The sequence below is a fragment of the Clupea harengus genome, chromosome 14 (assembly GCF_900700415.2).
Source record: "Clupea harengus chromosome 14, Ch_v2.0.2, whole genome shotgun sequence".
NCBI classification, from domain to species: Eukaryota; Metazoa; Chordata; class Actinopteri; order Clupeiformes; family Clupeidae; genus Clupea; species Clupea harengus.
In genome coordinates, this window is record NC_045165.1 from 25,424,992 (window position 1) to 25,448,097 (window position 23,106).

The 23,106-nt window shown below is 44.7% G+C and overlaps 2 protein-coding genes across 2 annotated transcripts in view; both read left to right on the forward strand.

Moving 5' to 3' along the window:
* LOC105895702 (dynein axonemal heavy chain 6) overlaps positions 1 to 21,789 on the forward strand; it is a 45,442-nt gene extending 23,653 nt beyond the window's left edge. Inside the window, exons 50-83 of the mRNA XM_042709678.1 lie at positions 120 to 260; positions 566 to 733; positions 1,085 to 1,255; positions 1,374 to 1,541; positions 2,711 to 2,797; positions 3,069 to 3,266; positions 3,443 to 3,595; positions 3,812 to 4,006; positions 4,291 to 4,472; positions 4,690 to 4,798; positions 4,918 to 5,043; positions 5,164 to 5,258; positions 5,413 to 5,572; positions 6,578 to 6,709; positions 6,883 to 6,978; positions 7,085 to 7,225; positions 7,562 to 7,777; positions 8,593 to 8,823; positions 9,240 to 9,361; positions 9,529 to 9,773; positions 10,004 to 10,404; positions 11,275 to 11,638; positions 12,061 to 12,146; positions 12,645 to 12,801; positions 13,030 to 13,240; positions 13,438 to 13,540; positions 13,959 to 14,177; positions 14,477 to 14,680; positions 15,061 to 15,260; positions 17,879 to 18,030; positions 18,145 to 18,338; positions 18,538 to 18,650; positions 19,330 to 19,448; positions 21,435 to 21,789. Of these exons, the coding sequence (XP_042565612.1) occupies positions 120 to 260; positions 566 to 733; positions 1,085 to 1,255; positions 1,374 to 1,541; positions 2,711 to 2,797; positions 3,069 to 3,266; positions 3,443 to 3,595; positions 3,812 to 4,006; positions 4,291 to 4,472; positions 4,690 to 4,798; positions 4,918 to 5,043; positions 5,164 to 5,258; positions 5,413 to 5,572; positions 6,578 to 6,709; positions 6,883 to 6,978; positions 7,085 to 7,225; positions 7,562 to 7,777; positions 8,593 to 8,823; positions 9,240 to 9,361; positions 9,529 to 9,773; positions 10,004 to 10,404; positions 11,275 to 11,638; positions 12,061 to 12,146; positions 12,645 to 12,801; positions 13,030 to 13,240; positions 13,438 to 13,540; positions 13,959 to 14,177; positions 14,477 to 14,680; positions 15,061 to 15,260; positions 17,879 to 18,030; positions 18,145 to 18,338; positions 18,538 to 18,650; positions 19,330 to 19,448; positions 21,435 to 21,592 (5,817 nt within the window). The 3' untranslated portion in view covers positions 21,593 to 21,789. The remainder of the gene's footprint in view (positions 1 to 119; positions 261 to 565; positions 734 to 1,084; positions 1,256 to 1,373; positions 1,542 to 2,710; positions 2,798 to 3,068; positions 3,267 to 3,442; positions 3,596 to 3,811; positions 4,007 to 4,290; positions 4,473 to 4,689; positions 4,799 to 4,917; positions 5,044 to 5,163; positions 5,259 to 5,412; positions 5,573 to 6,577; positions 6,710 to 6,882; positions 6,979 to 7,084; positions 7,226 to 7,561; positions 7,778 to 8,592; positions 8,824 to 9,239; positions 9,362 to 9,528; positions 9,774 to 10,003; positions 10,405 to 11,274; positions 11,639 to 12,060; positions 12,147 to 12,644; positions 12,802 to 13,029; positions 13,241 to 13,437; positions 13,541 to 13,958; positions 14,178 to 14,476; positions 14,681 to 15,060; positions 15,261 to 17,878; positions 18,031 to 18,144; positions 18,339 to 18,537; positions 18,651 to 19,329; positions 19,449 to 21,434) is intronic.
* Positions 21,790 to 21,913: 124 nt separating this feature from the next.
* Positions 21,914 to 23,028, forward strand: LOC122133450 (dynein axonemal heavy chain 12-like). Its single transcript, XM_042709671.1, has 2 exons — positions 21,914 to 22,075; positions 22,382 to 23,028. Exons 1-2 carry the CDS (start codon positions 22,046 to 22,048, stop codon positions 22,616 to 22,618), a joined length of 267 nt encoding a protein of 88 aa, XP_042565605.1. The 5' UTR covers positions 21,914 to 22,045; the 3' UTR covers positions 22,619 to 23,028.
* Positions 23,029 to 23,106: the final 78 nt, after the last annotated feature.

Genomic DNA, 23,106 nt, shown 5'->3' on the forward strand with positions numbered 1-23,106 from the left:
CCAAAGAGATACATCTTGACCAGCAAACAACTTCCTGAAGCCTCAAGTCAAATAGAAAATGTCCTCTATGAGGCTCCCACAGGCTCCCACATGCAACCCCTTTGCCATTGTTGCTTCAGGGCATACAGGATGTGACCTTCTGTGCGGCATGTGCTCCCCCTGGGGGTGGGCGTCAGCAACTGAGCAGGCGGCTGCTCAGGCATTTCTCAGTACTGGTCCTGCCACACCCATCCTATGACACCATGCAGCACATCTTCCAGGTATGAATCTATCTGGTGTAGACACTATTGCCAGTATGAAACTCAGTGTTTCTCAGATGCCATGTTTATTCTCAAAGTGGCCTCTTTTGTGTAATTTTACCAATGAAGATACATCATCTCACTTTCAAATCAGTTATTAAAATTTCAGACTGGCAAAACCAGAATTGTAGCTTGAGGCAATTCATTTTGAATGAGGCAATTTCAAGGGAGGGGTTACAGTGTAGTGACTGTTAGTGTAAACACCCACACATGCACCCACATCTTGAGGACACGTGTTGTTTTGCTTACCATACCTTATTCAACAGGTTCAATTGGGGAAGTTCTTGGGCTCTAAGGACTTCTGTAAGGAGGCGCGAATGTGCCGTGAGCCACTAGTGTCGGCGTCCATCGCTGTCTACACGGAGATGTGCCACACCGTGCTGCCCACGCCTGCCAAATACCACTACACATTCAACCTCAGAGACCTGTCCAAAGTACGACACATCACAGGAGCGCACACACTGCAGCTACTAGTGGTGGCCAATAATTATACTAACGATACATCAGTCATTACTATGACAATACAATACCATATACCACTAATACCATATACCACACAAAACCATTTACTAAAATCAAGTATGTGCTATATATGTAAGTAGAATCACAGGATTTGGTAGCTTTTTTCAGGAATGCGCTGCTAAATAATTAAATTAAATGTTACAAAGATTGTAGTGATTTCTTGTAAGTGGTGTTTTTTAAAATGTCTCATGCTGTGAAGTTAAGCCATTTAAAACATTACAGTTAGTCATGAATAATACTACTCTATGGAAACATCCTACTAGGTGGTCCATGGCCTGATGCAGACCAATGAATCCGAGCTGAGGTCAGTGCCGACGGCTGTTAACTTGCTTGCCCATGAGGCCTCACGTGTGTTCCATGATCGTCTCATAGAGGACCAAGACAGGAAGCTCTTCTACCAGATCCTCGCCAACGAGCTTCAGCTCAACTTTAAAGTAGTCCTCTTCTCTACACTTTAACTATTGTTGATTGTCTACGTGGACGTTAGCCATCGTCTGTGTCCATTCCTGCCTCCTCTTTACAGCAGTGTTCCCACCTCTGTTCCTGCCCCAGATGTTCTGTACAGCAGAGACTCTCATGAAGGAGCCAGTGACGTTTGGAGACTTCCAGGACGCCAGCATTCCTCCCGGCTCCCGCTCATACAAGCACTTCCAGGACAAAAATAAGATCATCACCATCCTGGAGAATTGCCGCAAGAAGCATTGCAAGAAAGAATCTCAGGTGAGAGCCCACAGGAGTGACTGCACAGTGGGGTGAGAATCTCAGGTGAGAGCCCACAGGAGTGACTGCACAGTGGGGTGAGAATCTCAGGTGAGAGCCCACAGGAGTAACGGCACAGTGGGGTGAGAATCTCAGGTGAGAGCCCACAGGAGTAACGGCACAGTGGGGTGAGAATCTCAGGTGAGAGCCCACAGGAGTGACTGCACAGTGGGGTGTGAATCTCAGGTGAGAGCCCACAGGAGTAACGGCACAGTGGGGTGAGAATCTCAGGTGAGAGCCCACAGGAGTAACGGCACAGTGGGGTGTGAATCTCAGGTGAGAGCCCACAGGAGTAACGGCACAGTGGGGTGTGTGGGGAGGCTCCAGTAGAGGGTCCCGGAGGTGTGTCTCTAAGTATGTGCTCTAAGTTAGTGTTCAGACAAGCAGCTGTTTATGGGATGTTTATCTGTTTATCAAAGATTAGTGTGTCTGAGATACCCACTGCAGCTAAAAGCATGATATCTAAAATGCACTTCGTCCATTAAATAATATTAACTACTTACTAACCGAGAGTGAGGTCATGCCGGGAAATATCAAAGCCGAAGTTTGATATTTCCCAGCATGACCGAACGGTCAAGGTTAGTAAGTTGTTTATTATGTGGCATTTTTCTCTCCTTTCATTTTGTAAATGGCTTTAATTTAAAGTAACAACACAGGTGATTCAAACTATAATTTCTAATCTTCATCATCACTTTCAATAACAAATTTGAGCTTCTTCTGAATTTCCTTCTGGCTGTTGATGTTTTCATTTTCGTCTGAATAGTAAAACAGACTGATCGCTTTCGCTCATTTTGAAAATGTCGTCAGAGGGCAATACGGATCCGTATTGACCGGTGAGGAGGGCAATACGCGGCTGGCATGACTACTTATTAGCCAATCAGAACGCTCGTACTGTCATTGCCATATAATAATATAATATACAAAATCTGACTATACAGGATATTTACAAGAAATATATGTAATACAAAAAAATCGAATTTACGTGGTGAAGCTCAGAAAGTGCTTGACATTGTGAATAGGTGTCGCTCCAAAATGCATGATCCTCTCGTGCGGTAAATTCGATTATTCCTCTACTAACACTAACAGTTGTGGTAATGCTGCCTCTTGTCCCTGTCTTCTCCCTGCTGCAGTTCCCAATGCTGTTCTTCAGAGAGGCTGTGGACCACATCACACGGACTGCTCGTATCCTCCGCCAGCATGGAGCCCACATGATGCTGGTGAATCATAGCAAATACGTTTGGAGCAATGTGTCATCAGTTTATGAACTGTATACTTTAAACAAAGAAAAAGGCTGGGTATTTGGCAGTATACAATAAATCAGTTGTATTCATATTTTGAATATAATGTCGGATACATTTTTTTTATAAATTATTCACTTGCCTGAATTGACTAACAGCACTAGGGATAGATGAATTTCATCCATATCCTAATTCATTGATCTCATTGATTGAGTGTAGTGAAGCCTGTTGTCTTCCCCTCTCTGCCAAGATTGGGCTTGATGGCACTGGGAGGGAGGAGTGTGTAACGCTGGCGTGCCACCTAGCTGGGTGCCACCTGTACCGGCTGTCCGTCTCCCACAACTGTAGCTACTCCGACTTCCGGGACGACCTGAAGAAGGTGTTCCACCGGGCCGGCATCCAGCGCAAACACACTGTGCTGCTCATCAAAGATTCCGAAATACTCGAGGTTGGCTGAAATGTGTGTGTGTGTGTGTTTGTGTGTTTGAATATATGTGTACGTGTGTGTGTGGCTGTATGGGTGTACATTTTCAGACCTGATATCTGCTTTATTATGTCAGCTTGCCGGACACAGTTCTCATCTGTGTCTTTTGTTTCCTGTTTGATACATGTGCTGTTATCAAGGGGTCTGTCATGACGGATCTGGACTGTCTTCTGAAGTGTGGAGATGTCCCTGGTCTCTTTACCGATGAAGAAAGAGACACCATCACCTCTGAGATTAAGACAAAGGATGACACTTCTGAGAAGAGAGAGGAGGCATATGCCCTCTTCATAGAGGTAGATTGCCTTGCAAAATAACACTACAAGACCTCATCAGTATTTTCTTCCTGTTGCATTTATGAAGGTTTTTCAAAGCAATACAGATTGTGCAGATTGTTTGCTTTAATGTCCAGGGGTTCATGTTTGCAAAGTGGTCTTTTTTTGCTGCGGGGGTGTCACTTTTGAATGGTATTTTGCATGTCAGCTAGCTGTGTTTGTTCATGTCTCCCATAGCAAGTCAGGCAGCATCTGCACATTGTTCTGGCGTTGAGCCCAGCGGGCTCACGGTTGCGCCACTTTTGCTGGGCCCACCCGGCCCTGCTGGGCTGCTGCAACATTGACTGGTACAGCATGTGGTCCAAAGAGTCCCTGCTGCAGGTGGCCCAGAATGCTTTCATCAACTCTGCAGACTTCTACTGCCCAGGCATGGTACGCCTGTGGCGCCAACAGTGTGGACTTGAATGTGTTTGGGATTGAGATTGAGAGATCTTAGTTACAGTTATTCCATGCAGAAAACGAAATGTTTTCTGTAACGTGAGCAAATAACCCACTTTATATAAGAATGAGGATATATGTTGATATGGGTAGTTATATTTATAACCAATAACATGTTTTTGTTATATGTTCTGATATTGTGATGTGTATATTAATGTGTTTCTATAACATGGTGCCATAGTCTGTGATGTGACTGTGTTGTGCTGTCTTATTGTCAGGGCCTGCAGGACAAAGTGGCTTGTGCCTGTGTAGACATGCACTACAGCGTATCCCAGATGGCGGATCAGTACCGGCAGGAGGCCAGGAGGCCGTATTACGTGGTGCCCAGCATCTTCAGTGAATTCATGTGCACCTTCACCAAGATGTTCCGCTCCAGAGAGGGAGAGCTGCAAGGCATCAGGTGAGGACTGCCTTTCTCTCTGTTGCTGTTGCAGATCAGTTTTCACAGGAAGGTGCTGACCAAAAGTGTATGCACTTTCACTGTACTGTCACTTTGAGGTGTCCAGTAAAAATACGAAAATCAGACGTTAGATGCAACGCCTCTTGACTGTCGCAGGACAGAGACACAGAATGTGTTTGAATAATACACTTTTTTTTTTTTATTATTTGTTCTAAAGAAATCGCTACACAAATGGACTTACGATTTTGTCAGAGACAACGTCTCTTGTCATTGTGATGAAGGAGGAGCTTGTAGCTTTGAGCCATGGAATAGAAGAGAAATCAGAGGTTTGTGCCCTTGTTCTTACCATCAACAACGATTACACATGCTCTTTTTGAAAACTTAATAGCACATATAGCTAGTTTGTTAGCTTGAGTTGAATGGGTGATCTCGTTGTATTGGACAGGAAATAGAAATTTTGATGAAGAAGCTTCAGAAAGATGCTGATGTTGTGGAGCAGGTCAGAGCCATCGTTCAAGTGGAAGAGGGCGTCATGGCTCAGGAGACTCAAATAGTCCAGGACTACGCCCAGGTTTGCCACGTTCTTCTGAAACCCCATAGCTGTTGTAAGTATTGTTATTTCATTCTCGGTGCTGTCATGCTTATTTGCATGTGGCTGCGCTGGCCTTCTGTGTTATATTTTATACTCTAGGAGGCCCAGGCTGATTTGAATACAGCATTGCCTCTACTGGAGAAGGCCATTTCAGCCCTAGATAGCCTGGACAAAAATGACATCTCAGAGATAAGGCAAGTTTAAAGTGCTTGTGACATTTCACCCAGTCCTTTGTTTTAGAGAGTCACTGATACAACTCATTCTCAGTCACGTTCAGGGATTGTCCGTAAACATTGTACTACTTCTGGAATGAACTTGTAGAACATTTGTCTGAAATCCTTTTCGTAGGGTCTACACTAACCCACCAGACCTGGTCTTGACTGTGATGTATGCGGTCTGCATCTTGCTGCAGCAGAAACACACCTGGGTAGTGGCCAAGCAGCTGCTGGCCGATCCGGGCTTCCTCAAGAGGCTGATGAACCTGGACAAGGACAGCCTGCCAGAAAAGGTGAGCTGACCTGGAGAGCGTTTGATCAACTGTGCTGCTGACCATTGAAATATTGAAATGGGCATTTGTAAGCCATATTCTGTGGTTAAACCAATGATTCATTTTCAGGGTTAGAAAGCAAACCACTAGCCAAGCTGGTTCACTTGATAATGTCTATTAAAGTGGGTAGCTGGTTTAGGAACAATTTAGTTTTCCATTATCAGTATGGTCAAATGTAAATGAAGAAAACTTAATTGAATTTTGGTGTGATTAGATGAAGGAAAAGGCTTTTCATAAGAGTAAGATGATGTCTTCTCTAAAATGTTTTACTTCTGTGGCTGTTGACACTTGTTGAGCTTGCCTCACCTCAACCATAAATACAAGAAGCCTGAGGTCTTCCTTGGATAAATAAAGTTTATTATAACAACTAATAGGCAAAAGGTTTAGGCCAGTTTATGGTATTAGGCTGCCAAACGAGATGTGACTTATACCCTTCTGAGAGTCTCCTGCTCTCTTACAGTACGAATACAAGCTAGCATAGCGATACGCTTTCATTGCTTTGGGTGGGCGTGGCGTAGTGTAGCGTGTGGAAACAGACTGGACTAGTGAGCTAGTTAGCAGGCTAGCCAGCTAGTAGGCTATCTAGTCACATGTCTTTATATCAAAACTGTCATTCTGTTAAAGTAAGCCCAGGATTAAATATCTAACATACCAGGAACAACAACAAGCCCTTACAAGGCCATCCAAGCCTTTCTTTTTAGCAAATTAAACGACCTAACGATGCCATATTCCTACAATTTTCAAACCGTCAGAGACAACACCAAACAATCTGATTGGCCTGCGTCAAGCGTAATTCGCTCCTCATTTGCATAGGATTAAACTTTACCCAACTTTTGTCGCTCGCTACGCCCAAAACGCTGGTCTACGTCACAGTGGATTGCCTCCCAACAGAAATTAATGGGATTTAGAATTATGCTTCCAAGGCTACGCTGGCATGTATTCGTACTAGAGTTTTTGTTCTTTCAGGTGTTCCTACACCTAAAGAGGTACTCCAAAGACCCAGAATTCACCCCAGAGAAGGTGGGGCGGGTGTCCATTGCCTGCCGATCCATGTGCCAGTGGGTCCTTGCATTGGAACGCTACCATGATGTAGTTAAGGTAAGCCAGTGAAATAGGCTCCCTCTCCCTCACATGCACGCATGCACGCATACACACAATCACATATCAGATAATAAGGTTTTGGAGTTTTGGGAGAATATACATTTCAGGTTGCGGTGCAGTGATAGCGAATGGTTTTGTTACAGCATAGAAATTGTCTCCTGTGATCACAGATAATTGAGCCTAAGCAAAAAAAGGTCAGAGTGGCTACGGAAGCGCTTGCAAAGGCCCAGTGGAATCTAAAAAAAAAACAGAAGAACCTCTCAAGGGTAAATCTCTCTCTTTCTATTAACATGAACATAAATTAACATAAACTTTGTTTCTGCCCATAGGCTTATTCAGTCATTTTTAATCTGAGCTTCTGCTCCCGTGCAGATAGAGCAGCATCAGGCCGATTTGCTGCAGCACTACAAAGCTAGTGTGGCTGAGAAGGTGGAGTTGGCAGCCCGGAAAGAACTGACCACAAAACGAGTGCAGAGGGCTATACAGCTAATTGCAGCCCTGTCTGATGAGAAGGTTGGTCCTCTGATGCCCTCTTCCTCATACACATTCTCATGAATTTCAGTTAAGACAACCTTCCTACATCCATTATGCCTCCAATCCATGTATATGTACACTCAAGGGTATAGGGTCTGGAGTCTGGCACTGTAAAAGATTCTTCATGGGCTGTTGATAATGCTAGCTGGTTTCTTTTATGTTCAAAAACCTCTGATTAAGAGATGAATTTCATTACCTTGAAGTTCCACAAATTGCCCACATCAGATAGTGTCCCCAACTAGTTGTGTCATATTTGGGTTAGACTTGGGTATGGATCTCACAGATGGAGCCATGTTTGGCTGTGTCCCTGTGCAGGACCGCTGGGAGAACACTGTGAGAGAGATGGACCTGCAGCTGAAGCACATTGTGGGTGACACCATAATCTCAGCTGCCTTTATCACCTACTGCGGCCCGCTGACAGCTGTCTACCGGGAGGCCATTGTCAAGACCTGGCTGGAGTCCTGCCATAGTGCTGATATGTCTGTGTCCGATGACTACACCTTCATCGGCACCATGACGAAGAAGAATGAGGTTTCCTTGAAGGCTGTGGCTTACTCTGCAGCTAAATAATATACTTACTAGTCTGTGTAGAGTAGTGTAATTTCACCTAGTGTAACTAGTGTAGATCAGTTGCAGATTTCCATTCTCCTAATTTCTTATAATGTTCGATAATTTTAGATGTGATTTAGGGCCAATGATTTTCCGTAAAAAAAAAATGCATTTTCCGTTTCACATTTGGTGAATTCCGTTTTTTTTCCGTTTCAGTTTATTTAGTTCACCCTGAGGTAGATTGATGGCTTAAAATGAGTGAATAATACGTGCCCTTCTTAGATTGTTGTTTGCCAGCCATCAACAGAACAGAAGACTAAACATTTTTTGTTTTAACGAGACGAGCGCGTGAATGTGACTGAATGTGGCTTTAGCGGAGATCTGTGGGTCAACCGTTGAAAAGGGGGGCATGGCCGGAGCAGAGTTCAGCGCAGACGTGACATTTTCTCAGTGGTTTTGTTCTTTAATTAATGTTTGTTCATCGTTGCAATCGTTGTTGTGTTTATTTGAAAGAAATATAGCCTTGCAGGCCAAAATACAGGGGAATTTGGGCGATTTGTATGCACAAAATGATATTTCCGTTTCAAAGTTGCAATTCCGTTTCAAAGTGTTCATTCCGCGAATTCCGTCCGTTTTCCGTTATCGCGGAAAATCATTGGCCCTAGTGATTTAAACTGACAAAAGAACAGGCAGCTTGTCTTTGTTGTCATTGCCATGCTCTTGCGCTCCAAGGGTCAGATTCTTTCAAATGTTTCTGACGGAACCCCATTGAAGATGGAACCCTGTGTTACCTTTAGGTCCGGCACTGGCACAACACCGGTCTGCCTTCGGACCGGATGTCCACGGAGAATGCCATCATCATAGAGAACGTGCCCCGCTGGCCGCTGATCATAGACCCCCAGGCTCAGGCCAAGCGCTGGCTGAGCTGTAAGGAGGGAGTGGGGCTCTACAAGGTCCGCATATCCAAACCCAACTACATGAAGACTGTAAAGAGAGCCATCCGCATGGGCGATGCTATGCTGATTCACGTGAGGCTCCCACTTACACACACACGCACGTACGCGCACACACACACACACACACGCATGGGCTCACACAACCTTCATTCTCCATAATCACATTCCATACACATTCCTGTCCAAAGATAGAGTGGGAGGGAGAGAGAGATAGTGAGAGTGCTGGTGTAAGAGAAGAATCAAAATAGGTGCTTGCAGGAGAGATGAAAAGTGCTACGAGGAAAGAGAGGAGAGCCCCTTAAATACCCATGTTCTCAGTCATCACCTGACCAGGCCCAACCCTGCCTGTATGCTGAAAGGAAAAGGCTTGGAGGAGGCTCAGGGGGTCGTAACAACACTGTACACTCAGAAAGTATTAATCACTGTATTATTTGTAAGTGTGTATAAAGTATATGGATATGTGGATTATTTGGTCTCTTTCCCATCAGGATATAACAGAGAATATGGACCCCTGTCTCATCCCAGTGTTGAAGAGGAACATCATTGTCCGAGAGGGACATTCCTACATCAAGATTGGAGACACCGAGGTTGAGTACAATTCCAACTTCAGGTAATTTCTATTAGATTTTCCTCTCAAAATCATTGGCTGCTGGTCTCAGTATTCATGCATGCTGCGTCTTGCATGCCTTTGTTAGTATAACTTTTCTTAACCCCGACCTCTGTGTCTATTACACGACCTCCTGTCATCCAACATCTAATTTTTCCTGCCATCCTCAGGCTGTACCTGGCCACCTCACTGCCCAACCCTCATTTCCTGCCGGGGCTGTGCAACATGGTGAAGCTGATTAACTTCAGTGTGGAGTACGAGGGCCTGCAGGAGCAGCTGCTGTCCAGCGCCTTCACGCTGCAGCAGCCCCAGCTGGAGCAGCAGCACACCCAGCTCCTCCTCACCATCACCTCCCACCTGTTTGACCTCCACCAGCTGGAGGAGGGGTCGCTGCAGCTTCTGCAGGACACCAATGGTGTGTGTGTGTGTGTGTGTGTGTGCACGTAGTATGTCCATGATCATTTAAAAAGTATGGTTTCTCTGCGTAACTATGTAGTGTTGTGGTGCTCATGCAAGCTGAAGTGAATGTACAAAATGCTATCGGTGAAAATGTTCAGGTACCTTTTGTCAGGACGTTCTTCTGTTCTTCTGTAGGTTATTGTCAGAAATTTTGACCAACGCTCAATTAACACTTTTGCTTTGTAGGACATGTAGGACATATGCTGGATGACCAGTCTCTCATTGACAATCTGAGGAAGACAAATGACACCTTCAACAAGATCTCACAGCGCGTCCAGACAGCTAAGGACAAAGAAAAGGAGATTGGCGAGGTGCGCAAGAAGTACCTGCCCATCGCCAGTTACGGCGCAAACCTGTACATGGTGCTGGCCTCGCTCAACCAGATCAACTACATGTACCAGTTCTCCCTAATGTGGTTCATGGACAAGTACATCAAGGCGGTGCAGCCGGGCAGCCAGGCCTCTGAGAGGCCGGTGGAAGGAGGGACACGCGTGGGCGGCTCGGTCAGCCGCACCGACTTTAAGACGGCCGACTTCGGCCACCACCTGCTCAGCATGATGGATCTCATCAGTGAAAATATCTACAAGGTGAGGTCAGGGACGAAGCACGCAGTCATTTGGAGAAAATTGTCTGCTAAATGACTAAATGTAAATCTAGATGTCATTTTCTATAGCTCTCCAGTGACACTGGATGCTGTAAACAAAAAGCAATGAAGCAAAATAAACACAGCCTACCAATGTGCAACTATATGTTTCCTTCCCAAAACTTTTCTGTCAAGTGCTCAATCCGTCTCAAGGCAAAGTGCAGGTCCTTAAAATACAAAATGATGTGCAGTTCCAGCATGTGGCTCAGATAGAGAGCACTAGCCGTAAGACATGAAGGAGTCCTCGAGGTCAAAATAAAAATCAAGCTTTAATCCAATAATACGCAGTAGCAAAGTACTGTACAGGAAACACTTCAGCGTCAAAATGAAACCCTGTGACATCGTAAAACACCACAATATATTCATGAATATGTAGTTACTCATACAGAAAGGGGATGGTTAATTTGACCCTATGTATCTGTTGCTCTAATGCATAATAATGAAGTTTTAGTAGCTCCTTTTTGTGTGAATAAGATTCTGGCGACCTTTTGTCTGTTTGGATGATCAGCGTCTCCATCTAACAATAGACATGCTGATTAAGTTTGGATGGCCGTTTGGTCAAGATGGTTTTCTAATAGCTCCTCCGGTACCCATTCTATAATTGATGGCCTTCGCTGACTTTCCCTGACTGTAGGTGTTAAAGTGGTGCCAGGTTGTGGACCTCTCTAGTTAGCATAAGACACCATTTGGGCAGAAGCTTAATTAGATTACAGAAATCAAACTTTACTTCTGTTGTTCAGGAAGGGTTGTATCAATTTCCCAGACCATGTGTTCAGCCCGTCTCTCTCTCTCTCTCTCTCTCTGGCCCACACAGGAGGTGTCTCTGGCGCTGTTTGCAGAGCACCAGCTGTGCTTCTCCTTCCTGATGTGCTGCAGGGTCATGCAGACGAAGCACGGCGACCCCTTGCCGGCCGAGGAGTGGCACACCTTCCTGCACACGCCCGTGCTGGCCAACATGCTGGTGGGGCCGCAGCAGCAGCGCCCGACCCACGCCCGGTGGCTGACGAGCAGCATGTGGACCCAGTGCCAGTACCTGAGCACCCACCTGCCCATCTTCTCTGCCCTCTGGTGCTCTCTCTGCTACAACCCTCCCCAGTGGAGCGCCTTCAAACAGGCCGACAGCCTCTACAGCTTCCTGGGGGAGCCGTACAGCCCAGACTCCAGCTCGCCACCTCCAGGTCAGTCTACCGCACTGCAGCCGTTAGGACAACAGCCTGGTGAAAGCGCCTCTGTTGTTTGCATTCGTGTTAAACATTTTCATATGTGGCAATGATATTTTGCCTAAACAGTTTTGATCAGCTATGTCACCATTGGATGTAGTCGTAAATATGGAAAGACTTCCTTTATATATGTGTATTATGGAAATTATATTTTGCCTAAACAGATATCAGTTTTTTTTGTGTGTTAACACACATCATCGTTAATGTAGCCTGTGGTAAATATTATGGAAAGACATGGGAGAAGTGCAGTCTTTCAACCGCTGTAATCATATAGATGGCAGTAAGATCCCCTTTATGATGTTTGTCTCTAAATGTGGTTGCTTAATTGAGGTAATAATTGTAATGTTTTTTCTTTCATGCATGTGGTATCGACCTGTTAGCACCCATGGAAACCGACCCTGCCAACAACAAAGACACCTTAGTCTTTCCATGGGAGACCTTGTCCAGCTTCCAAAGAATCATTCTGGTGTGTATCTGTGCATATGTGTGTGTGTGTCACATGCAAAGCAGACAGTGTTTATATATCTAAAGGGCATCATCCCTTGCAGAACAGGTGTGGCATGAAATGATTGTAACCTGCTCTGGAAGTCTTTACTAAAAGTATAGGCAAAAGGCCATCTTTATGTGCATGACCTGTGTGTTATAAAGGAACACAAGTGGACACAACTCCCAGAATATGTTTTAATGCTATATTGTTTTCACTTGTTGCCCCGCTCCTACCATTCACATGATGGCGCTCTTTTGCATCCTTTACACTGAATTGGTTCCAGTGTAACCAATACATAGAAGATCTTCCTCAGACACCAGGAAAAGGGAACGCAAAGTAACTGCATATAGATAATATAGTCTAACAGTAATAACAATACATAATTATAATGGTCAATTGCTGTTTTTACTGTTGTTGGGTTTATTTTACATACCTGAATTTGAGGAGAATTTTTGTTGTGAGTATTTGTCTTTGTAGATTAAGATCCTGCGACCAGAGTGTCTAACATCAGCTGTGAGGAGGTTTGTTACGGAGCAGATTGGAGCAAAGTTTGTGGAGGGGAGCAGAATGAGTCTTCTGGATGTCTATGAGCACTGTAGGCCCATCACCCCCATCATCTTCCTCCTGTCGCCTGGTACACACACACACACAGCATGTCTTTTTAGGGAACTCTTAGTAGTGTTAGCATTAACTTCACACAGTTAACAGTTTTTTTTTTTTTTTTTAAACTTAAACTTTCATCTCATACGTGTGTTTGTGGTTGTGTGTTTGAGTGTGTGTGTGTGTGCGCGTGTGTTTGTTGTTTTGTGTGTGCGCACGTTTGTGGTTGTGTGTGTGTGTGTGTGTGTGTGTGTGTGTGTAGGCATGGACCCAGCCTCCCATGTGCTGCGTCTGGCCCAGGAGCAGCGTGGGAGCAGCCTGCATGTGGACATGGTGTCTTTGGGTCAGGGCCAGGGCCCACGGGCCGACGAGCTGGTCGACAAGGCCCAGGTGCTCAAGGGCTGCTGGGTCTTCATGCAGAACTGCCACCTGGCGCCCACCTTCATGCCTCGCCTGCAGACCATCATCAACTCGTGAGTAGTCTTGAGGGGTCAGACGTCACCTCCGCATTCATTTGAATTGAATTTGCTTTCACTTGCTGTAATACCCTCTGGCAAAGGAATGGCCAATCAATGTGTTCTGTATGGCACTTCATTTGTGGGTACAGTGATGTCCTGTGAGTGTGTGTGAGCGAGTGGTCAGTAAGGTGTTTGGCTGCTCTGTGTTGCAGGCTGAAGTGGAAAGGCTCTGACCTGGACCCACACTTCCGCCTCTGGCTCTCCTCTAAACCTGACCCAGTTTTCCCAGCCTCCATACTGCAGAGGGGCTTTAAGGTCAGGCCATCACTCTCTCCCCTGTCAAAGCGCAGAAGCAGTTCATTTTACTTACCTGTTAACATGAGAGGTAATATTAATGGCGTCACCATAATGCCTTGGCAGTATGGATGCACTGATGCAGGATCTGCAGTGTCTGTTTGCACAAGAGATTTTCAGTGTTTTGAATTACATGACAAACGTGGTGACGTAGAATGTTGTAGAATGCTGAGGTTGTAGATTTGTTTGTTTGTTGGTGTTTGCAGTGTTTATTTGAATGTATTTATTATTATTTGAGCTATATGGTAAACTTATTTGAAGGTACTTATTATTATTTGACTATATATATAACTATATGATAAACCTATTTGAATGTTGAATGTTGGGTGCATTTGAATAGCACCAGTTCATGAATAGAAGTGTGTGTTGAGGAGTGCAGGTGGCTGTGGAGCCACCTCAGGGCCTGAAGGAAAAGCTGCTGCATGCAGTAGGTGTTACCAGGGAGGTGGCGGACAAGAACTTCAGCAGGCCCGACTGCCCCGTCTGGAAGACCCTGGTCTTCAGCCTCTGTGTCTTCCATGCCATCGTGCAGGAGAGGAAGAAGTACGGGACCCTGGGCTGGAACGTGCCGTACATGTTCACCTACTCTGACCTGGAGGTATGCTCTGGCAGGATCATCCAAAACACTTCTCACACAGCACTTTAGCACCACAGTTGTTACAGTGCCAGGGGTGTCTATGGACTCACACTGGGCAGGGTTCCCAGACTAGAGTGTGACGACTCTTCTTGGCAACGATATCTGTTATGAAGTAGCTCTTGTACATTAAGCAACAGATAACCCTAATTCTAAGAACTATTGTACACATCTGAATGCCTATACTGAGAGCTCACGGCCAGATGGTTAGCAGCCTTTAGGAGCCAGGTGAATGGCAGCATCTCTCCCCTCCGCCCTCCTAGGTGTCCCTGCTGTACCAGGATATGATGCTGAAGGCCTCTGAGGATGCCAAGGTGCCCTGGGCAGCACTGCGCTACCTGATAGGAGAGGTGGTCTACGGCGGCCACACCAATGACCCCTGGGACCAGCGCTGCCTGGTGGCCATCCTGCAGCGCTGCTACAACCCCAGAGTGCTCGAGGAGGGCCACAACTACTGCCAGGCCCAGGTGCCAGTCCCTCTAAGCCCCCAGCCTCACATGCTTGGGATATCCACTCGCAATTTACCACATGCTAGGAATATCTCAATATAAGTGTATTGACTATGGAACTAGTGCACACAAGTGCATCGATTTAGTCAAATTCTAAAAGTCAAAAGTGATACAAAAATACTAATGTTAGCATTGACTGCTGGCTGAAAGCTAGGATGTTTGATGTCTAGGATGTCAACATAAATAGATGGTGCACAGTGATTTTATTCTTGGGTATTGCTCAGTTTAAAAAAACGCATGTTGTTAGATCCTTTGCAGCCCTATAAGCCTGAGGCTGTCATCTCACCTCTGCATGCATTACTTTATGTACATATTTTATGTTCCCATGTATGCGTCAGGGTTACCCAGCTTTCCCCAAAGATGCCAGCTGGTCGCAGTGCGACGCGTACATAGAGAACATGCCGGATAGAGACCTGGCGGAGGTGTTTGGCGTGGACAGCAGTGCTGAGGCCACGGTGCAGCACCATGAGGGCCAGCAGCTGCTGCAGACCATCATCAGCCTGCAGCCCCGAATCAGGGACAAACGCATGCTGACCAGGTCAGGCAGAGCTAGGAAACAAACACTAGCCATAAACAGTATACATTGAAATGTGTTTTCGACTCATTTGAATGATTTAAGCCTTTAATGACCTTTCATCAGTTAAGTGACTTCAGAACTGTTTTTGACTATTTATAAGATAAGATAAAACTTTATTGCCACACAACAATGGGCCTCATTCTCGAACGCAGTTAAGAAGAATTTAATTTTTTTTTTTTTTATAATTTTTTTTATTTGGTATGAAGGTAACAGAAAATTTGATAGGGACCAAAATGTACAATAGTCACAAATCATTTGGGGAAGCATCCAGTTTTACAAACAAAACCATAATTTTTAGCTATCTTCTAATGATAAATGCTTCCCACACCATTCAGCAAAGGTGGCCCCATCTATCCCCACCCCTTCAGTTCTACCTTAGTTTCAGTTCTACCTTATCTCCCTCTCATCAAGCCCCCTATCCCACACCCTCCCCAACCCACTAACCCCCTTCCAGACCTTCCCCTTCCCCTCCCCCATCCCCATCCCACAACCCTTAATGCATAGTACACTCATCCACACTCATCCAACATTTTAAATAAATACATGCATACATACATACATACATACATAAATAAAGCAGAAAAAAAAAAAAAAAAAACGAATGGATTCTAATGTCTATGTTAAGAAGAATTTAAGAAGGAATTTATTCTGAATTGGATTTAGGAAAACATTTGGCATTCATGAAAGTTTTCTCATCTGGGATTTGTTCTGAACTTCAGAAGACTTTCCGAACTCGAAATAGCAGTCGTAACTCTGCCAGTTTTCTCAAATGCGATTCCTCAAAAAACTACAAGACGGGGCCATCTTGTGGTTTTTTAAGGAATCGCATTTAAGAAAACTCTCCGTGTTAGAAGTGTTAATGAATTTGTGAGAAATCGTTGGTGATTGCGTTCACATCAACTCTACAGACATCCTCGGATTAAAATAATTATAATAATAATAATTACGAGAATATTTGTATCATTTACAATTACGTTTCACATGTATAGTCATGATTCTACGAGGCACTGTGATGTCATAAAATAAATAAAAGGACTACACCAGAATGCTGCGCTCCTCTAATGAGCGTCGTTTGGCACTGCCGTCTGTGCAAGTACGGCAATCCAGAATTTGCATTTGTAGTTCCACGTTGGTGGAACGAACTGCCTAGCACTACCAGAGCAGGGGCGTCCCTCTCTACCTTTTAAGAAGCTTTTGAAGACCCAACTCTTCAGAGAGCACCTCCCTTCCTAACTGGTACTTCGACTAGTGCTTAACTTGCAGTTATATTCCTGCACTTCGTTTTTCTATTTCTTATGTAAAGTAGTATTTATTGTTACACTAGGTCTTTATTGCTCGTAGCTTGACTGTTCTCTCCCTTGTACGTCGCTTTGGACAAAAGTAGGCTACACGAACACTGCAAATGTAAGTGAATAAATAAATAAGCACTAAACTTAATCACGTTGATATAGCTATAGTGGAATAGAATGGACACATCTACATCCTGCAACGGTCCACCTCTGCACCGTTGAAGTTAGATCTTCGTTTACTCGACGGTGCTCGCTTTTCGCTTTGACATGACTCGTTTACGAGTTGCTTTCGTGTAGATTCGGTCGATTCAGACTGCACATGTCACTACGGTTGCGTGCCCTAATAAGGAGCTGGCGGGGCGTGTATGTATGCAAATTCAGGAGCACGAGAACGCGCTTTCAATTTAAGAAAACTCTTCCGGTGGAGCACAGCTCAGAACACTTCTGCTGCGTAGGAACACATTTTCAAGCGTTCATGAATTTGTCGGATGTCTTTTTCTTACGTTATTTTTCCGAAGCCCGTAAGAAACATTTCAGAAGAAACTTCAGAAAATGTTCGAGAATGAGGCCCAATGTTGGTGGTATTTTTTTGTCATAGGTAGCTCAGTCCAGTAAGGGGGGGGGGAGATAGGGGTAAAAAGAAAAAAAAATAGAAAAAGTACAGGTCAGCTTTGGGAGTTCAGGAGTCTGATAGCAGAGGGGAAGAAGCTGTTATTGAGGCGCGTCATTCCAGCTCGCATAGATCTGTAGCGTCTTTCAGAAGGCAGAAGTTCAAAAAAAGTCATGACTTGGATGGGAGGAGTCTCTGATTATCTTCTTTGCACGATTTAAGCTGTGCTCAGCATACAAGGAAAGGACTGATGGAAGGTCACAACCAATAATATTGGAGGCTTTGGTGACCACTTTCTCTAGTTTCTTCTTTGTGCGACTGTCAGAACTTCCATACCAGACAGAGATGGATGCGGCGATGATACTTTCTATGGTGGCTTTATAGAAGAGCACCAAAAGGTCTTTGTTCACATGAAACTTTTTCAGTTGTCTGAGGAAATACAGTCTTTTATATTTTATAGTCATTTATATCCCGTTTCATATTTTGGCTGATGTAAGAGCCCAGAAATGTAAAGGAGTCTGTACGGGTTATGGGATGGTCAAATATATCAACCAAGGCTTTGGTGTTAAGCCTCCTTCTCAAATCCACAACTATTTCCTTTGTTTTTGAGGCGTTGGAGCTTGTTCTTGCTACACCAGTCTACAGCCCAGTTCACCTCCTTTTGTTTGTCCTGCCTGCAGAGACCGAGAGGCCCAAGATGAAGTGGTCCTGGAGGTGGCCACTTACATCCTGAAGAAGCTTCCAGAAAGAGTTGAGTCTGGCCACAGCTCAGGAAATACTAAATACCTGCAAGATATTATTTCTGAAATCAATTCAATGGCGAAAGAAGAAGGTATGTGTTCATTTGCTGGGATTGCTGGACATTTAAGGCACTGAATTGGGCTCACATTGTGCGTATGCATGTGTGTGTACGTGTGTGTGTGTGTGCGTGTGCGTGTGTGTACAGGTGGCCAACACTCTGTAACGTGGTTGCTGGTGGTCCTGAAGGAGGAGGTGAGGCGGTTTGACCGACTGCTGGGCGCAGTGCGTTCCTCCCTGCTCAGCATCTGCAGCGCCGTCAAGGGCGAGACGCTCATGACCGAGGAGATGGAGGAGCTCCACAACGCATTGCTGACCATGGTGTTGCCTGCAGCCTGGAAGGTATCACAGACACTCACACACATTCTCACACACACACACGCACGCACAGATGTGCATGCAGAGTCACACACACACACATGTACACACACATATACACGCGCTCACACTCTCACACACAGATGCATGCAGAGACACACACACACACACTCTCACAATCACTCATCACACACACATACTCAACATGTGTCCTTTCCTGCAGGTCCTGTCGTATGAGTCATGCAAGGCCCTGGGCTCCTGGGTGCTGGACCTGGAGCACAGGGTCGACTTCTTTCAGGCCTGGATTGACCATGTCAAAATTTTGCATCTCAGGAGGTAACACTGGTCGTCGTAGAACACATGAAATAGTTCCTTTATTTTCATCTTAGGGGTGCAAAGAGGTGTAATGAAAAATTATGTCATTGTACACATGTGCGCACGCACGCATGCACGCACGCACGCACACACACACACACACACACACCATCTAAAAGGCTGATGAAGCCCAATGTAGGAATGGACCACTGGGGTGAACTGTAGAGCCAAAGTGGCTCCCAAAGCTAAATATTACCCAGTGATTGGAATTGCATGCTCCCTGCACATTAGATGCAAACAACGTGGCTTCTAAAAATTTGGTGATGAAGCATGAATGTCAACGAATGTTTGCTTCCATCAGACATGGTGACTATTTAACATCTAGATCCTGATGAGTTTGTAATAATCCACAGTGTCCACTCAGCTGTGCCACTGATGTGCTTTCCTGCATAACCACATTGGTGATCAACTTTTTAAATGAAATTACTTTATTATTTTATGTCTATTTTTATGTGGATCACTGTGCATGTCATTTCTCTCCATGTCATTTCTTTGCTGTTAAGCACTTTGAGCTGCATTGTTTCGTATGAAAGGTGCTATACACATAAAGTTTATTATTATCATTATTATTATTATTATTATTATTATTTTCTTCAAAGATGGAAGCGTCTCCCTCAGATGTGACCTTGTTTTTGCACAGAAGTCCACTGTCCGCTGGTGGCGGTAAGACCAGGCAGTTGAGTGTCAAGAGGCTGTCCCCGGTCTCTCCCAGGGAGACGCCGCGCTGCTACTGGCTACCTGGCTTCTTCTTCCCCCAAGGTTCCAGTGTCTCTCTTCACTGTCTCTTTACATTAACTCAATCAGTTATCTGGGTTTACAGTTTTTCATCATTTTCACATATTTTCACGCAATACCATGTACACTTTTTCAAAACACTTAACACATTCACCATATCAGTAGATTATGTGAACTAAACTGGATGCTTTTGCATTGCTTAGATACAAAATGCATTCAATGACCACTTCTGTCGAAATTCATGGATACCTGTCTCAATCAATGTTAACTACCAGCAAAACTCATTTTTTGCAAACATTTAGATCCTCAGTTCAAAACAGTTTACTGTATTTTGACAGACAAATGAAACTATACGCTTGAAATAAGACAGATTATTCAGATTGTTGCGTACAATTTATTCAGTGTTCTGTTTTGTTTGTTTGCTTGCAGTAATACAAAAGTGGTAATACAGCATTTGCATTGAAATTTGCATGTATGAAGAAAAGATTTAGATGTAGTTGTCACTGAAGACATTTGCTACTATTACTGCTGTATATCTAAGTCTTGGGCTATCAATGAGACAATGTGACCTAGGACATGCAACTAAAACAGAGGTCAGGTTCAGAAACTTTCATCTAAAGTGACTTACAATAGCATCTTGCATTGCCCAGGAATTGAACCTAGGTCCGCTACTTGTTAAACAACAACACTAACCACTGTACCACTTTTACCCTTTATCACATATGTCATGACTGTTTGCCTTGAAATATTTGGAATTTGGGGGATTTTAGGGGGGTGGATAAGATGTGCTAAAAACAAAGGCAAAGGAGAATGCGCTAAATTCAGAAGACACCGAAGATCTGCATTAGGGCTGCAGGACACCTCTAGTGGTAGTGTCATGTGTTGTTGTTTCACTTAATATACAAGGAAACAAAAGTGTCTGCACACTTTTTTTGTACTATAGTATACCACCACCTCATTGGGCAAGGGGGGGGGGGGGGGGGGGAGTCCAAAGGGGTTTATTAACATTGATTTTCTTTTATATAATATTTTCAGAATAGATAATGCACAGCATATACAGTATGTATGTATACATTTACATATTTTAAATAACCAAAAACAAACTTAAGAATAGGTCAACAAACTCTCAAAGTGGAAATGAAGATTATTCATATAGTGAAAGCTGGTTTACACAATGAAACAAATGGCACTAACACAATAGACAGGGTTTGAAGGAGTTTACCTTCAATATTAACAGATAAAGCGCTAACGTAAGCCTCGTTGCTGTTGCTTGGTTGAGATTCATTAAGGTTATCGTCACTCCGTAGCGCATCGAAAACGTGACATTTCTGCAAAGTTATTGCATGCTGTGTGGACAAATGTTTCTGCATATTGGTAGTATTTCTCCCCTTTGACGAAATAGACGTTTTGCAAGCATTGCAAGTGGCCTTGTGGTGATATTTTCTCGTGAAATATAATCACATTTTTGAACGCCTCTGCCTAGACGCCATGTTGGCTACGGTCTAAACAAAACAAGGCTGCGTGCGTGTGACGTCATCGCGCATGCGCAACGGCACTGGAATCGATAGTGGACTCGTTAAGGAATCGATCCACTGGGAACCGGTTCTCAACAAGAACCGGTTCTCGATTCCCATCCCTAAGCATGAGCCACTTTTGGGTGAAGTATGAAGTGTTTTGGTGGTCTTAGTGCATTTTGCATCAAAGGTATGTGCTCAGGTGTGTGTTTGTGAAGCCCACAGTGTGAAGAGTTCTAAAAAAAAGTGTACATGGTATTGAGACAAGTGTCAAAATGATGAAAAAAACTAAAAAATTAAATGTGGCTGAAATGTAAAAAAACTGTAATATGGCTGAAGGTTACATTTTCACACACTCCAACTGATGATCTTATGAAGAAAGTATGAAGAAATTCTAGATCAGTTACAAAACTAAAAAGTGGTCGGTTCTAGACTGCATCCCCCAAAGGGTTCTGTTGTGTTCTGGGTCAGCTGAGATGTTCTTTCTCTTGGGCAGGGTTTCTCTCAGCCGTGCTGCAGACATATGCACGGAAGAAGAACCTGCCGGTGGATTCTCTGTGCTTCAGCTATCACGTGCAACCCATACAAGAGGCCACGCTTGACTGGAGCCTGGTCTTCCAGAGGAAGCTGCTGTTTGAGGCAAGGCTCTGCTGACCATCAATTAATCCTTATAACGTAATGGAATATGAAAGATCCTGACACCATTCACTATGGCAGACAGAGTAGACTGGCCTCGCATGTAAATCTAGACTAGAGGGTCAAGGAGAAAGCTTCTCAAGTGAGGATATGGACGTTGAGTGCCCTTTTAAGAGTTGAAGTTTTACTCAAGGCATGGACACTTACACACTTGGTAAAGAGGAGTGGGGAATCGAACTAGCAACCTTCCGATTTCTAAACGACTCCTCTACCCCCTGTACCACTGTCTACCATTGAGTCGAATAATAGTGAGAAGTCTTATATAGAAGTTGTAATATCATGTGGCAATGCTAGGGTGCGGACCCACCTGAGGATGGCGTGCTGGTGTGCGGACTCTACCTGAACGGCGCCAGCTGGGACCCAGAGTCCCAGACACTGCAGGAGGTCCTGCCCGAACTCCAGAACTGCCCCATGCCCGAGATCCACTTCCTGCCCTGCCAGGTACCACAGCACTCCACCCTGCTGACTTGGGCTCAGGTACTCAAGTGCCATTTTTGACTGCTGGTTCCAGCAGTGCAAGACCATAGAAACTAATAATCCTAATGATACTGATCCAACTGTCCCACACCAGACCCAAAATAGATTGCTGGTTGTGTACATCTCCCATGTTCCGAAAAACCAATAAAAGTAAATAAGTTTGTGCCAGCTTACTTACAAGAGCTGGACCAGTATCTCAAAGCTGTGAGTTTATGAGTCATATTAAGATCAAAAGGTCAGTCAAACTCTACCTCTCTCCATCTCTGTCAGAGACCTGACGACACACCACCCCATCGGCCCAAGCCAGGGGAGCAGCTGAGGGCGGCCAGTGAGGGGGAGCTCTTCTCCTACGAGTGCCCCCTCTACTGCACCTCCAAGCGCACCGGCAACCTGTTCTCCACAGGCCTCTCCAGCAACTTCATCACAGCCATGTCCCTGCCCACCTCCTTGCCCCCCGTACACTGGGTCTTCAGGGGCACCGCCATGCTGTGCCAGCAGGACGAGTGAGCTCCGAGATACCCCGCACAATACTTTAAACTAAACAAAACAAATGAGTTGAACAAACACACAACCTAGTTTTTAAATGCAGTTAATAAATGATATGCAGGTCAAGGTGTTTTAGAAAAATTATAATGCTTTTTCAGGTTGTAGAGCAAAGCCATGGTTTTAATAGTAGATAGGTCAGAATGTGTACGTTCTTCCATGTATGCTTTATCTGAGTCCGATTCGGCATCATCGTCATCATCATCGTCTCGTAAGCGCCACATCTTGCATTGAAACGTAGAAGGATGGTTCAGACCACATCACTCAGACAGCCAGGTGCAGATTCCCGCAGGCTGGTATGCTCCGTACTGGACTGAGTAAATGGATTCCACTCATTAGGTCTACTTCTTAGGTGGAGATCATCAACAAAGGTGGGGGTTGGAAGAACAATACTTACAAAATGTTGGCCTAAGCCTGGACTTTCCTCTGAATATCTCGGATATCCACTAAGA